This window comes from Rosa chinensis, chromosome 2 (genome assembly GCF_002994745.2).
Source record: "Rosa chinensis cultivar Old Blush chromosome 2, RchiOBHm-V2, whole genome shotgun sequence".
In the NCBI taxonomy this organism is placed as follows: domain Eukaryota; kingdom Viridiplantae; phylum Streptophyta; class Magnoliopsida; order Rosales; family Rosaceae; genus Rosa; species Rosa chinensis.
This window is the reverse complement of record NC_037089.1, coordinates 68,966,231-68,982,056: the sequence shown is the minus strand read 5'-3', so window position 1 is coordinate 68,982,056 and position 15,826 is coordinate 68,966,231. Positions and strand designations below refer to the sequence as shown.

The 15,826-nt window shown below is 40.4% G+C and overlaps 2 protein-coding genes across 2 annotated transcripts; one reads left to right on the top strand and one right to left on the bottom strand.

The window, feature by feature from the left end:
* Window positions 1-6,982: 6,982 nt before the first annotated feature.
* On the bottom strand, window positions 6,983-8,366 carry LOC112188049 (PR domain zinc finger protein 2). The gene is made up of 2 exons (XM_024327067.2): window positions 8,211-8,366; window positions 6,983-7,685 (listed from the first exon to the last, which is right to left on the bottom strand). The coding sequence occupies exons 1-2, from the start codon at window positions 8,299-8,301 to the stop codon at window positions 7,171-7,173; spliced, it is 606 nt and encodes a 201-aa protein (XP_024182835.1). The 5' UTR covers window positions 8,302-8,366; the 3' UTR covers window positions 6,983-7,170.
* Window positions 8,367-14,302: 5,936 nt separating this feature from the next.
* Window positions 14,303-15,430, top strand: LOC112184852 (probable leucine-rich repeat receptor-like protein kinase At1g35710). The gene has a single exon (XM_024323080.1). The coding sequence runs from the start codon at window positions 14,303-14,305 to the stop codon at window positions 15,428-15,430; it is 1,128 nt and encodes a 375-aa protein (XP_024178848.1).
* The last annotated feature ends 396 nt before the right edge of the window (window positions 15,431-15,826 follow it).

The window sequence follows — 15,826 nt, the reverse complement described above, 5'->3', positions numbered from 1 at the left end:
TCCTACCCGTAATTCAAGCACCAAATCCCGACCTCTTATTTGAGCGTACGGCTACAAATAATGCCACCGCTCTCATCTTGATGAGACTCCACATGGATAAATCGCTCCGATTGGAGTACATGGCAATCAAGGATGCTAGGGAATTATGGGTTGCGCTAGAAGAGCGATTTGGTAATGTTCAGGATACCCTCCTCCCCGACTTGAAAGTTCAATGGGGCAATCTACGATTCGCCGACTTCAAGTCTGTAGCTGAATATAATTCAGAAGTTCTACGCCTCAAAACCATGTTGGGGTTCTGTGGACAACCTGTCACAGAGCAAGAACTAATTTAGAAAACTCTCTCCACCTTCCCCGTCTCAGCTATTTTGCTATCAAAGCAATATCAAACAGAATTCAACACTGGACGGATCACGAGGTTTCATCAGCTAATTAATATCATGTCTGTAGCTGAAAAACATGATAATATCCTCGTGAAGAATTATAATTCAAGGCCTATAGGAACTAAGAGTGTTCAAGAGGCGAATTATAATCATGCACCCAAAGGAGGGCGCAAGGAGTGGAACCCTAAAAATAAGGGACACAATGGACGTTTCGGTCCATATAACCGCCCTACAAAGGAAGGTAATCGTCAGAATGAAGGACGAACACGTGGCAATACATGGCAACGTGGGAGAGGAGGCCGTGGGGCTCCAGGACGTGGAGGAGCCACCCAAGGCCGTGGGAATGGCGCCAATTCTTCTAGGGGACGCCACCCAAGTGCAAATAATGCACCTCAATTAAGGGGAGGAAATCACAATGACATGTGTCATCGATGTGGATCAAGTGAACATTGGTTCAAGCAATGCAATGCAAACAAGCAATTAGCTGCGCCTTACAAGGCATATAGAGACTTTAGAGAGCATGAAGCCTATCTTGCAGAAGCAGAAGAAGATGGTGATGATGCCAATGTCAATCTCACCATAGCGGACTTCAAATCTGACAAAGAATTGCACAAAGATGCTGCAGATTTTGATTAGTATAGTCCTTAGTTTTACTTCCAAGAATTATGTAATGGCAATATGCCTTAGTCAATAAATGACATTTTGTATTAATTGTATCTTATGTGTCGCATCGAATTAAGTATGATGTCTAGGACGGTAATTGAGATTAGTGGTACTTAAGAGAGCTTCGCTCCACCTACATCTCTCTTTACTTTCCTGGTCATATTTGATTGGAGTTACCAAACGGATAGAGTGACTACGATTCGTCTACGATTTGATTTTATGTTGGATTAGATTTTGGTCAAGAAACTTTGATGTAATCATTGGCTATTATTAATAAAGTATCGATTTATTTTAATTCAATGTCTTGGACATATTTTAATTCCGAACTTTATTATTTTTCAGTATGTTTCCCGAAGAGCTAGAATGCCTCGTGGATAGTGCTACTGCACATACCATCCTTCGAAATAGACAATTATTTCTATGGATGACGCCATCTTGATCTTCCGTGACTACGATGGCTGGATCATCTCAATTGATTCATGGTAGAGGACCAGTCCAATTTATGTTGCCAAATGGCACAATTTTAAATGTCACCGAAGCTCTTTATGCTCCTAGGGCAGGAAGAACCCTATTGAGTTTTAAAGATATAAGAGCCAATGGTTTTCATGCGGAAACGCATTGTGAGAATGGACAAGAGTTCCTTTGCATCACCTCTAATGACTACGGACATAAAAGAGTCTTAGAGAAACTTATGTGTCGATCTAGTGGGTTGTATGCAACCACTATACGCATAATTGAATCCAATCATGTTATGAGAGATGATTTATGGGATTTTGACACATATAGGCTTTGGCACGACTGTTTGGGACATCCAGGTCGTGATATGATGATCCGTATATTAAAGACTTCACACGGACATCCATTTTTCATAACGAAAATAAGTAAAACTCAACATTTGGATTAAGGAGGAGCACCTGCGCCTCACGGTGCCTTTCCCCTTCAAGTTCAGCCATCACAAGCCGACGCCGCCATCCCCCTGCTGCCCAAGGGTGGCTTTAACGCCACCTCTACTCCCCTGACTCCAATTTCTATTTCTCAAGTCCATTGTGACTTCGTGGCTCAACCAGAATCCTCATTGGTTGTTTCTAAAGCCCATTATTCGTTCTGCAAAGCCTGCTCTTTAGCAAAATTAGGATCGAGACCATCCTATGCAAAGGACACTAAAGAAAATATACCATTCTTGCAAAGAATCCAAGGTGATATTTGTGGACCTATTCAACCACCATGCGGACCATTTAGATATTTTATGGTGTTGGTTGATGCATCGACACGCTGGTCACATGTCATGCTGTTGTCCACTAGGAACGATGCATTTGCTAAACTCCTAGCACAGATTATTAAGTTGAGGGCTCACCACCCTGATCATCCTATTAAGTCTATAAGATTAGACAATGCTGGAGAGTTTACATCAAAAACTTTTGATGATTATTGCATGTCCATTGGGATTGAGGTTGAACATCCAGTTCCTCATGTTCACACCCAAAATGGTCTCGCAGAAGCCGCCATTAAACGACTACAAATGGTCGCTAGGGCATTGGTAATGCGCACCAATCTCCCTATTTCTGCTTGGGGCTATGCAATTTTGCATGCAGCTGTGCTTATTCTTCTGAGGCCCACTGCTACTCAACCCTTTTCTGCGTCCTAGATGGTGACTGGATATGAGCCTAATGTCTCACACTTACGCATATTTGGGTGTGCAGTATATGTGCCTATTGCGCCGCCACAGCGCACCAAAATGGGTCCTCAACGACGATTAGGCATTTATGTTGGATATGATTCTCCAACCATTGTCCGCTATTTAGAACCCTTGACAGGCGATCTCTTTACCGCAAGATTTGCGGATTGTCACTTCGATGAGACAGTTTTCCCGTCGTTATGGGGAGATAAGAACATAAATGTTCAACAGGAACGACAGGAATTGTCGTGGTCTGTCCCCACTCTGTCTCATCTTGATCCCCGAACCGCACAGTCCGAAATTGAAGTGCGGAGAATTCTCGATCTTTAGAAAGTAGCAGAATCGATGTCTGATGCGTTTTCTGATATCTCTAAAGTGACGAGATCACACATACCTGCTGCAAATGTGCCTGCAAGGATTGATGTCCCTAAAATTAGAGGACATGACGCCACCTCAAGGGCACTTGAGCATGGCGCCAACGTCCACAGTGGTAGTGACGTTGTGGCTAGGCCCACGGCTCCTGCCAGGAAGCGCGGGAGGCCAATAGGTTCAATGGATTCTCGCCCAAGAAAGAAAGCGAGTTTGGCACAAAATAATCCATTAATCATCGATGTAAATAATCATCTCATGAGAACATTCCGGATTATGGTTATGTCCAAGAGACATCATTGGGGGACGCTCCAATGTCAGAACCAACTCCAGAGAATAGAGAGATCTCCATGAATTACACTAGTGTACATGAGATGATGGATAGAAATTCTATGGCAATTGATGATGCGTTTGCATATCATGTTGCAAAAGGAATCATAGAATATGATGATATCGAACCTCGCTCTATCGAAGAATGTCAATGAAGAGCGGATTGGCCTAAATGGAAAGATGCGATCCAGGCTGAATTGGATTCACTAGCAAAGAGACAGGTATTTGGGCCTATAACGCAGACACCCCCAAATGTAAAACCTGTTGGCCATAAATGGGTCTTTGTTAGAAAGCGTAATGAGAAAAATGAGGTGGTTAGATATAAAGCCCGCCTCGTGGCGCAAGGTTTCTCACAACGCCCTGGAATTGACTACGAGGAAACATATTCTCCCGTAATGGACGTTATAACGTTCCGCTACCTTGTAAGTTTGATAGTTTCCGAAAAACTCGACATGCAGCTTATGGATGTGGTTACAGCATATCTCTATGGGGATCTAGATTCAGAGATATATATGAAGGTTCCAAGTGGACTTCAATTACCCAAATCAAGTGGCTCTAAACCACGGAGCGCGTTTTCAATAAGATTAAAACGCTCACTATATGGATTAAAACAATCCAGACGGATGTGGTATAACCGTCTAAGTGACTACTTGATTAGGAAGGGATATATTAATAATGAAATATGCCCATGCGTGTTCATTAAAAGAATAAGTTCCGGATTTGCAATCGTAGCAGTTTATGTCGATGACATGAACCTAATTGGAACTCTAGATGAGTTGAAGGCAACTGCTAAATACTTGAAATCCGAATTTGAGATGAAAGATCTTGGGAAAACACGGTTTTGTCTCGGTTTAGAACTTGAGCACCGTAGTGATGGCATTTTGATCCATCAGTCTGCATATACTCAGAAAATATTAAGGCGCTTTAATGAAGATAAAGCAAAGCCTGTGAGTACTCCGATGATCGGTCGTAGTCTTGAACCAGGAAAAGATCCGTTTCGTCCAAAGGATGAGGACGAAGAGCTATTAGAGGCAGAAGTGCCCTATTTAAGTGCAATAGGCGCATTATTTTACTTAGCTCAATGCACAAGACCAGATATCTCATTCGCAGTGAACTTGTTAGCTAGACATAGCTCTGCGCCAACACGTCGCCATTGGATTGGTGTAAAGACAATCTTTCGATACCTAAGAGGTACGATTGATATGGGCCTATTTTATCCCTACAGAGAGAAGATGAATGACGGAAGAATGGGATCGGACCCCATTAGGCATGGAGCCACCGTCCACCATGACAAGGTGGCCGACCATGTTGCCGCCAACACCGTCACCACCACAAGGGGTGGCCGGCCTCACCCTATCCCCCTTCATCAAAACGACAATGATGTCTTGATGGGTTTTGCTGATGCAGGGTACCTCTCTGACCCTCACAAAGGTCGCTCCCAAACGGGTTATGTTTTTACCATGGGAAGCACTGCGATATCTTGGAGGTCTACGAAACAGACCCTTGTTGCTACTTCCTCAAATCATGCAGAGATTATTGCTCTACATGAAGCCGTGCGTGAATGCATATGGCTAAGGTCTGTAATTAGACATATTCAAGGAAGTTGTGGTTTGAAGTCTACCACAGATGAACCTACATGCATTTATGAGGATAATGCAGCTTGTATTGAGCAAATGAAGTTAGGTTTCATCAAGGGTGACAACACCAAGCATATCTCGCCTAAATTCTTTTATAATCAGCAACAACAAGCACTTCTAAAGATTGAAGTGAATCAAATCCAGTCAGAGGATAATGTAGCGGACTTATTCACTAAGTCGTTACCTAAATCCACCTTCGAGAAACATGTAAGGAGCATCGGATTGAGAAAGTTATCTGAACTCCCACGATTGTAGCAATCAGGGGGAGATATCGACATCAGGGGGAGTTATGATGTCTACATGTTCGATCTCGAAGAGTGAAGGACGTGTTGTGCTCTTTTTGTCCTTCGACCAGGGTTATTTTTGTCCCACAGGGTTTTTGTTACCTGGCAAGGTTTTTAACGAGGAAACGGATGAAGCGTCACCACCAAGTTTGAGCGGCACAAGAGGGAGTGTTGAAGGAATATCGATTTAGTGTGCCTTATCAAACTAGGAGTAGCAATAGGAGAGAAGGTTCTAGATTTCCCAATCCTACACGGATTGGTATTCCTTGTAATATTAGAACTAGTACTTTGTAATCCCTATATATAGGACTCCTATTCTCAATAATATGACACACAATTCTCTCTACAATTTCTCTCGAATCTCTTTTTCCTTAAACAACTTTTAAATTTTCAACGATCATTGGAAAATTTCTGAAATTTATTCCAGTATAGATTCGGATTTCCAGTACTTTAATCATATAATGTCAAAAATGCATAAAAAACATCATCAAGTCACTGAAACTAGAGGAAGATATCTCTCAGGAAGGTATACAAAGATATGAAGCAATAGTTTGCAAGAATGACCTTGGGTATTCTTGCTTGACCATCTAATCGACCAAGAAAGCTTATGTATATAGGAATAGATAAATTTTAAAGAAGGATGAACTTGTTTGTCTAATTGTTAGGCTTAAAGGATCTTCCGGGATACCAGGGCCTCCATTTCCACTAAGAAAATTGGATCATAATGCTAGGAAGAGATGGTACGCAAGAATAGGAAACACCGAGGTTGTTATTTGTTGCAAACAGATCTGTAATACAGATGACACATGAAAGTTAATGAAAAACTGTAGCCTGTAGGGTTCTCACAGTAGTTGCATATGTGCACAGTAGTAGTCTCAACATGATCACCCTTGTTTACATAATCCAAATAGCCATTTCAGTAAATCCCTAGCCTTGATATATCAAACTGGCTACTTAGTACCGCTGTAAGAAACCCTCTTATCAAGCAAAGTCTACTCAAATCAGATGAACAGCTTGCTTCAGTGTATATTTCATGCCCTTCATAAGGAACTTGAGCAACAATCCACTCGAGAATTAATTAGCATCCAAACTACGTACTCAGGTGGATGAGATGTACCATCAATCATAAACAAACAATCCCTCCATGACCGAGACCCACTTGGAAAGCTGCACAAGGATTCACACCAGCAGCCACAAAACAATGGATAATGCTTAAAATGAGTCGATGACAGCACCCTCATCTCCAAAACATTCAAATGACCATCCTCAGAACCATTGAGTTTAGGAGCGTCGAAGCAAATAATACAGACACGACAAAGCTTCATGAATATTACTAGGAAAATCAGGTCTTTGTTGTTCACTTCAATTGCAGGCCACAAATAGAGAAAACAAAACTTCATATAGTTCCTTGCTAAACTTCATAGATATACATATTGAAGAAGAGTATAAGGCATAAGGTCAAAATCTGCACTGTAGATGAGAACAGAAACATCTTACAGAAGAACGACTTTGAGAACTGATCAAGGCACAAGGACTCCTTTAGAAAAACAAAACTTAAATAGAATAATTTGAGGGGATTTTATTGGGAAATCACCCCTCCATATATCCAATACAGAATCAGTTAACCTCTCAAATAAATCAGTATTATTCATGAACCACAAACAACTATATTACTTATTTATAAATAGAATCCTGCTACAAGTGATGATTAGCCAACATACATATATCAATACTGATTTTACTTCATAGATAAAAAAGCTGCCTAAGTTTGTGTTCCAAATGATAATTAGCTGACACACACATGTTTGTGCTAGAAATTATGATTCAACAAATCAAGCAGCTTGACATTTTTTGGTAGCCAACCACGACCGATATTCAGCAGCACACTCCAACAGACTCTTTTGCTTTTGTAATAAGTGCTTTTTTGGGCACTCTGCAGACCAGTGGCGTACGCCCTCACAAATACCACAGACCTTGACAATAGCACGTCCTTTCCACCTCCTATCAGGGTGGTCACCCCACACTTTACATTGTGTACCAACTATATCAGAGTGGCCACCCCTCAGATTACAGTGCACACAAACCATATAATAACCTTTGCCAAGAGTTACTTCCATTGGGTTTGGGATACGAACCAGGTATGGGCATTCATCCGTCCAGTGTTCCTTGTCCTTCAAACAAACATCACACATCTCAAATTCTTCTTCTTCTTCTTCTTCTTCTTCTTCTTCTGCTTCTTCTTCATCATCATCATCATCATCTTCTTCTTCCTCTTCCTCTTCCTCCTCCTCTTCCTCCTCCTCTACTTCAAGTTGAGACAGAGAGTCTTCAGCAGCTTTGTTTTTTCCTGTTTGTCAGTTTACCAACAAGAAAAAACATAAGAAACAACTACTGTGGCAACAAATTTAAATTCGCGTTATAATAGTTCTGCCAGTAATAACATATTAGCAACGAAAAGGCCGGTTTTCATATATCATTAAAATACAGCAAACAGAAAAGTAGTTCAAGTTATGGTATGCCATCTTTCTACAAACTATACAATTCAACCATAGCTTATACCAAACAAAACAAAACAGAAAAAGGAATCTTTAGCAGAAATTGAGTTTCAACTTTCACAGACGGTACATGTATTCCGAAAAATAAGAAAGCCAAGACTTGTAGTCGATTACAAAACTTTAACCTTGATATTTCTGGGAAAATATTTTCAAATCAAACAAAATAACTAACACAAACAAATTTCTATTACATAAACAGATGCAATGTAATGGAAGGCGCATCTCAAGGTTCAGCTAATTAAGCATGTCTTGCTATACAAGATACAGAGTTAACCTTGAGCTAATTACGTAACAAATTTCCAAAAGCAAAAGCATACCATCAGTCTGGATCTTGTCGTCCGCCTCCGGCGGGACCTGGTTCGGGTTCGGGTTCGGATCCTTGGAGAATTCTGATTCGACAAGAGTCATGGCGTCCTCTGGGTGTGGATGAAAGAGTAAAACAGAATTGCAGAGATGGCCGTAAATTGTGTGTAAATTAGGGTCTCCTTTCTTTTATATGCTCGTCGCACCATGAACGATTATTTTTCTTTTTTTCTTTTCTTTTCGTCCCAATATACGTGGCATAGCTCTAATGGTTGTAATTTTATCTTTTATCTTTCTTTCGCAAATTATCTCTCCCCACTTCCTTTTACTAAATTGTAATTTAGGGCTGGGTTGGGCTGGGCTTGGGCTTTGGGCCCAAACTATTTGTTTACGTTAGTTGGAGATGGCTTTAGGCCAGCAATAAGTCTCTATCAATATGTGTCAGGGGGTATCCCTAATGAGATGGCGAGTTCATTACTTCGTCAAATTGTTGCAACTTCCTAGCGGTAAGATGAAATAAAGTGTTGCTGGATTTGTTTCCGTGCGGCAACATAGTAGGATAATCTGTGCTATTTGTAATGATGCTTCTTCGTAGTAAAGTAATATTTTTGTTATGTCACCGCTTTGTTAAAGCAAATGGAGCCAGTTGTACACTATTTGCTAATTAGTGCTTGTTAGAATACATAGATTTAGTGGAGACTCCTGTTATTATTTCATAATGTTCTCTTGATGCTTATTGTAATCTGGGCTTCAGGCTCTACGTTCTCCTTTGTACTCTGCAGTTTCATTAATTAAGACTTGAGGGCAGCCGCAACAGCATCATTTAAAAAAAAATTTAATAAAATAATAATAATAAAATAAAAAAGAAACACTTTTTTTTAAAGGATATTGATTTCATTAGATTCAATAGCCATTATCAATGAGTAGATTCTACTATGTACTTGAATAGGAACAAACAAGAATCTCGAACTCTATCAAGCAAATGCAAACTCCTTGCAAGTCTATTTTGCAGTTGATAGGAATTTTCCATTGTTTCAGAAATTTTGTATTTCGATTAGTAACGATCCGACCATTGGATAATCAGTGATCTTTTCGTAAATTGTTCAAATTATTAAATCGACGAAACTATTGAAGTTTGAGCCAACTCCTACATGAGATCAGATTTTCAGGAATTTACGACGAACAAATAAAAAGGGGTTTCAAGGTTATAGTTTATTCCCAAATGTTAGTTAAGTGTTAGTTTTTTGAGAGAAATGGATAATTTCATTAATTTATCCATGGTCAGAAGGCACATACATCATTTGCTGTCTCATACCAAATAAATCTGGATGGTCTAAGCTACCAAATACATGACAGGTAACCGTCACTGTTGAACAAAATAAGCACAACTTTTGACCTAGCCAATAAAGACAAATCAAACACTACCTAAATCCTTGCTAGAGTAGCTCTAATCGCCTAAAGACCTCAATTGGTGTACAATTAGAGCAACTAAACTTAAACAGTGACAGACTTGAAGCTTCAACTGCTAGGTACCGAATAAAGGAAGCCTAGAGCTTACCTTTGCCCTTCTCTATAGGGCTAAACTCTTGAACAATTTCAATAGTAGGGTAAGTAAGACACAGAGAAGTCCTACTCACCATCTTTTGAGGACGAGGCTTCTTATTCTTATTCCCCAGAGGCCTGCCAACCTTCTTCTTCAGGATGCCTTGCTCACTGTCTTTGTCAGTTTCCACCAAACCCAAAGCATCTGCTTGAAGAGTAAGCTTCCCAAGATAGTTTTAAACTTCTTTGGGGAGGGGGTACAGCCTCCATTCATGCTTCTCTTCTTGTAAACCTTAGGTTCCATATGCACATCTTCAGTAGGAGGAATGGATTTCAGACCACCCTCCATGGAGGCCGATCCGAGGCCATCACCTCATCCATATTTGTCGTTGACTGTAGTGTTTGTTAATTATCATGATTTATGATTTATTTGAATGTTACTTTATTTTTAACAGGAGTGTTGGATATGAGTATCTATTTCGAGTTACGATATTTTGATAACTACCCAAATTGTGAATTTAGATTAAGATAGAGAGATATTAAATATGTGAAGTTATTATAATTACGATCCTCCCCTTGAGACGTAAGAGATTAGCTGTGCAGAGTTGATAGTTTAGGCTTGTGAATGGACATTGGATTATAAATAAATTATGCATGCAATAAAATTTTTTCGAGTATCGATTTACTATGAGATTTAAGTAGGATTGATTTATTGAGATTTTATGATTTTATAGTTTATCGAGATATTGATAATGTAATTGGAAAGATGATTGATTGAGTTTTATGAGCACTGTGAATATGAGATAAATTGTGGATGAGTTAAGAAAATCATTTGAGAAGTAATGAGTTTGAATTTATGAATTAAAGGAGGTTAATTCAAGAGGTTAATTATATTATTAAATGCATGCATGTCTTATCCAGTCGGCAGTACTCTCCAGATAATATTTTGGCCGGCAGTAACATCCAGAATATATTTCTAGGTGGCAGTACCACCCAATGCATCATCTGGTCGGCGGTACCACCCAATGCATCATCTGGTCGGCAGTACCCTCCAGATAGCAGGAAATGGTTAGTCGGCAGTATCTTTTAACCATTACCTCCTAATAATCCAGTCGACAGTACTATCCTGATGGCATGAGATCTTTAACCGGCAGTACCCTCTAAATGACAGCAAACAGTTAGTTGGCAGTACCCTTTAACCATTACCTCTTAGTAATCTGGTTGGCAGTACCCTACAACTGGCATGAGATGGTTAGTTAGCAGTACCCTGTAGCTATCGCCTCCTCATATTTCGAATGGCAGTTCCCTCCAATGCATCATTTAGCCTGCAGTACCATCCAGATGACCTGAGATAGTTAGTCATGTGTTATTCAGATACTTCAAATAGAGTGAGAAGAGTATTCAGGACAGCGGTACCCTTTAATGCGTCATCTGGGCTATAGTATCCTCCAGATGGCATAAGATGGTTAGTCATGAGATGGCAGTAAACCTATAGATATTTAAGTTAAAATGAGTAGTTATATAGTGTAATAAGTCTTTCCGGCATCTTCCATTTAGTGGCCGCCTAGTGAGTACTACTGCCAAACTAATATTAGTAGCCGTCTGGCTTGTGCTACTGGTGACATGATCCTAGTGACTATATGATGAGTGGTGCTGGTGATATGATCCTAGTGACCGTCGGTTGAGTGCTACTGTTGACATGATTTTAGTGGACGTCTGATGAGTATCATTGATGACATGATCCTTGTGGCCGTCTGATGAGTATTAATGGTGACATGATCCTAGTGGTCATCTGGTGAATGCAACGAGTAAGGTAATTTAGCTAGTAATTTTTGGTAAGAGATACGGGAGCAGTGCTGGATATCTATTTTGTATTATCGATTTCTAATTTATAATAAACTATTTTAATTAGTATTAGTCATTTCGTATCGTAGTGTGATGATCGAGATTTAAGGACAGTTAACCACATATTTTTGGTTGAAGTTGGTTGTTATCATGGGAGCAGGTAGACTCCAAGAAGATTGAGGTTGGATTGTGATATTAGAAAGAGTTGAGTTTGTATTTGTAGGTTCTGGGTAGTCCACTTTTAGGGGAAGTTCAGCTCAATTTTTTTATAGAATTTCTCCTAAGGTGGGTCTAACAGGGCCACTTCGGATTTCAGGATGAAATCCGGGAAAGGTTCTATCAACCAGCATCGCCGCCAGTTCGCAGATCTAGACTTAGTCCAAAGTCAAGCCCATATGAAGCCCTTTGGTAGCCATGAAACTCGAAATCGACTAGTGACGCTTGCAAAGGTAAATCTAGCCGCAATCGAGCCAGAACATGATTGCCACCATGAATCTCTCTCCACCCATCTTCGGGCCCAGCAGCCCAAATATCACAATGAATTATTTCAAAAGGTCTTGTAGAAGAAATAGAATTATGACTGAAAGGTAATCGACTCTGCTTAGCCAAGGGACATACATGACAAGCATTATTTGGCTGAATGGAAAAATGTAGGAAATTCTTTGCTATGTGACCTAAATATGGAGAGGAAACATGGCCCAAGCGATTATGCCAAAGATTGGTAGGGGAAATGGCGAGGTTGCAAGATGATCTGGAAGGACTGGTTGTCTCCGTTGCTAGTGCCACCAAATATTATAGCCCATCACATTCTTTACCCAAACCAATCGTCCTCTTCGTAGCCAGATCCTACAAAACGCACCAATAAGGATAGAATGTCACTGAACAATTCAGAGCTCTTGTCAAACGGCTAACCGACATTAAATTAACCTTAAACTTTGGCACAAACAGCACATCATGTAAATAATATATGGTACTCAGAGGCAAAGAACCTTTGGCTTCAATATGCACTTTTTCTCCACTAGGTAGCAAAACAGGCAGTAATGCACAATTTTTATTTGTATTCAACAATTTAGAGGACGAAGTAATATGATCGGTTGCCCCGTTATCAATTATCCAATTGAGGGAAACGATTTTAGACAAACCTGGCTGCGTTACTGCATTTGCTTTGGAACTCGAGCCGGTATTTGGATTGGGCTTTTGGGTTTGTTGGAGTGCAGCTAAAATTGTTTAAATTGGGCCTCAGATAAAGTAATTGCTGACCCATTCTCCTCTTCTACTATGCTCGTTGCAGTAACCTGGTTTGTAGCAGTGTTCTGCTTGGGGAAATGTCTAGATCCTTGCTTTGCCTTGGATTGACCCGGAGGAAAACCAATAAAGTGAAAACAGGTTTGGACCCAATGTCCTGGATCACCACAATAGGTGCAATAGGTGCAATGCGGCCTTCCCCTTCCTCGACCTGAACCAAAACGCGTGGTGAAGCTGCGTTCTGCATCCCGACCGGTCTGAAAAGTTGGTCGGTCACCACGACCTCCTTTGTTGCCGGTCTGGTTTGGCGGCCACCGCTCAGAACAGCCATGACGGCGGCGTTCGAACTGGGCTCTGCCGCAGCATGTGAAGACACAATGAAACACTGTTTTTCTTCTTGTGCAACGGCAACATATGCTTGTCTGACACTTGGAAGGGGATTCATCAAGAGGATTTGACCACGGGTTGCACTGTAAGTCTCATTGAGTCCCATCAAGAATTGCATGAGCTTTTGTTGATCTGCTTGTGTTCCTTGTGGTGCTTCTGAATAAGACGCCAATTCATCCCATAAACTTTTCAATTTCGTGTAATATGCTGAAACTGATTGTTGTTCTTGCCTGAGTGAAGCGATATCTCGCTGAATTTCAAATATACAAGGTGCATTGCCTTGTGAAAAACGCTCACATAAATCTTCCCATACTTCATGGGCTATAGGATAGTAGATGATACTGTCAGCAATTTCAGAACTTACTGTGTTAACAATCCATGAATGGACCATGTCGTTGCATCTTGACCAAGTCGCATATCCTTCTGGGTCAGATTCGGCTGATGGAGCTTTGATGGAACCATTCACAAACCCGAGCTTGTTTTTAGAATTGAGAGCCAATGTCATAACCCTCTTCCAACCTGTGTAGTTGTCTCCATTCAAAGGCTTGGAGACTAGGGCCAATCCAGGGTGGTCTGAATGATGAGTGAAGAATGGATTTGAGACATCAGATTTTGAATTATCTGATTTGCTGGGATTGGATGGTGATGGTGGGACATTATCACCAGCCATTGTGATTATGGCTTTGTGAATTTGATGTTGAGAAGACTAGAGAAGAGTCAGGATTATGCGTCCTGCTCTGATACCATGAAAAACAACAGAGACAGATTTTCAGGAAGTGATGATTGTTGTATTGATTTGTATATCATATATACAAGGATACAGCTTGAATCTAGGATATAAAAAGGAAAACTATTCGTGGCCTATGAATGCCTAATTACATAGAACTTATTGTGATGATACAGAATGAATGTATGGAATGTTGACAGCTATACCAAGCTAATTTTGATCTACTTTCTAACAATTTTTTGTTTCAAAGTTGCAATTTCTGTATCTTTTGCAGCTCCATCATCAGTATCAACAGAGGGACCGGAAGCAGAGGGTCTCCTTAAATGGAGGCATAGCCTTGACAACCAAAATCAAGCTCTTATGTCTTCATGGGTTGGAAATAGTCCTTGCAACTGGACTGGAAGTGCTTGCAATGAATTCAGAAGCATCACTAACATTAGCCTTTCTCACACTGGCTTAAGAGGCACTCTCTATGCTTTCAGCTTTTCGTCCTTCCCTTCTCTCCTAAGCCTTAATCTCAGCCAAAACTTGTTATATGGAAACATTCCTTCAATCTTAAGTAACCTTTCTAAGCTCATCTACCTTGATTTGGCTACAAATCAACTCTTTGGAAGAATCCCATCAGAGATAGGGCTTCTGACAAGTCTTAACATACTAAATCTGGATGAGAATCACATGAATGAATCAATTCCGAATGAAATAGGATCACTGAGGTCACTCAAAGAGCTGCGTTTGGGTGAAAACAGCCTGACAGGTCCAATCCCTGCCTCCATATGGAGCTTGGGCAACTTGACCTTCCTAAATCTAGGGAGTAATCAACTTTCTGGAACCGTCCCTCAAGAAGTAGGGAACCTTAAATCCCTTAATCAGCTCCACTTGCAATTCAACAACCTAAATGGTCCAATTCCGGCATCCATAGGAAACCTGGCCAATTTGACTGTTTTTGCACTTCTGAGTAATACATTTTATGGATCCATCCCTTCATCTTTAGGAAACTTGACCAAACTCACCTGGTTAGATATCCAGCAAAATCAATTGAGTGGCCTCATCCCACCAGAATTAGGCAAGCTCACATTGCTATTCAAGTTAGGGTTGTTTTTAAACAATCTCAATGGCTCTATTCCTGGAGAGCTAAACAACCTTACAAACTTGCAAAATTTAGGGGTATCTAGCAACATGTTATCAGGCTATCTTCCTCAGGAAATTTACAATGGTGGAGTACTTGTAAATTTTTCAGCAAATGACAATTACTTCATTGGCTCCATCCTGAAAAGTTTCAGGAACTGTTCCAGCTTATACAGAGTGAGGCTTGATAGAAACAGGTTAACAGGAACTATATCCGAAGATCTTGGAGTTTATCCACACTTGAACTATATTGATTTGAGCTATAACAATTTCTATGGGGAAATTTCTCATAAGTGGGTGCAGTGCCAGAATCTGCAAAGCTTGAAAATCTCTCACAGTAGTTGCATAGGTGAAGCACAGTAGTAGTCTCAACATGATCGCCCTTGTTTACATGATCCAACACTACTAGAAATTTCCCCATTCCACACTGACTTCAATTAGTCCCTATTGGGACAAGGCACACTGATAACAGTTGCTATTGGAATTAGCTACTATGCAGCCACTATTGAGGAATCAGTCCCCTATATAGCAGGTGCCATTGGGGCAATAGACACCATAAGAGTTGTTTAGAACTTAGCCCAAACATATGAAGGCTGGAGCCCAATCATATTCAGCAAATATTATTATAATGTATTTGGCACTGTTTCAGTACTAGCACAATGTTTATTCACCCATTACACACTGATGTACAGTGAAAGAAAAAATTAAGTCACTGTTGTCAAATATCAGTGTGATACTGTTTGGAAAAGCCACTGATCA

Coding starts and splice junctions, on each gene's coding strand:
- LOC112188049 (XM_024327067.2), bottom strand. CDS start 8,301: ATGACTCTTGTCGAATCAGAATTCTCCAAGGATCCGAACCCGAACCCG. Junction 7,686..8,210: donor CGACAAGATCCAGACTGATG/GTATGCTTTTGC, acceptor ACTGACAAACAG/GAAAAAACAAAGCTGCTGAA.
- LOC112184852 (XM_024323080.1), top strand. CDS start 14,303: ATGTCTTCATGGGTTGGAAATAGTCCTTGCAACTGGACTGGAAGTGCT.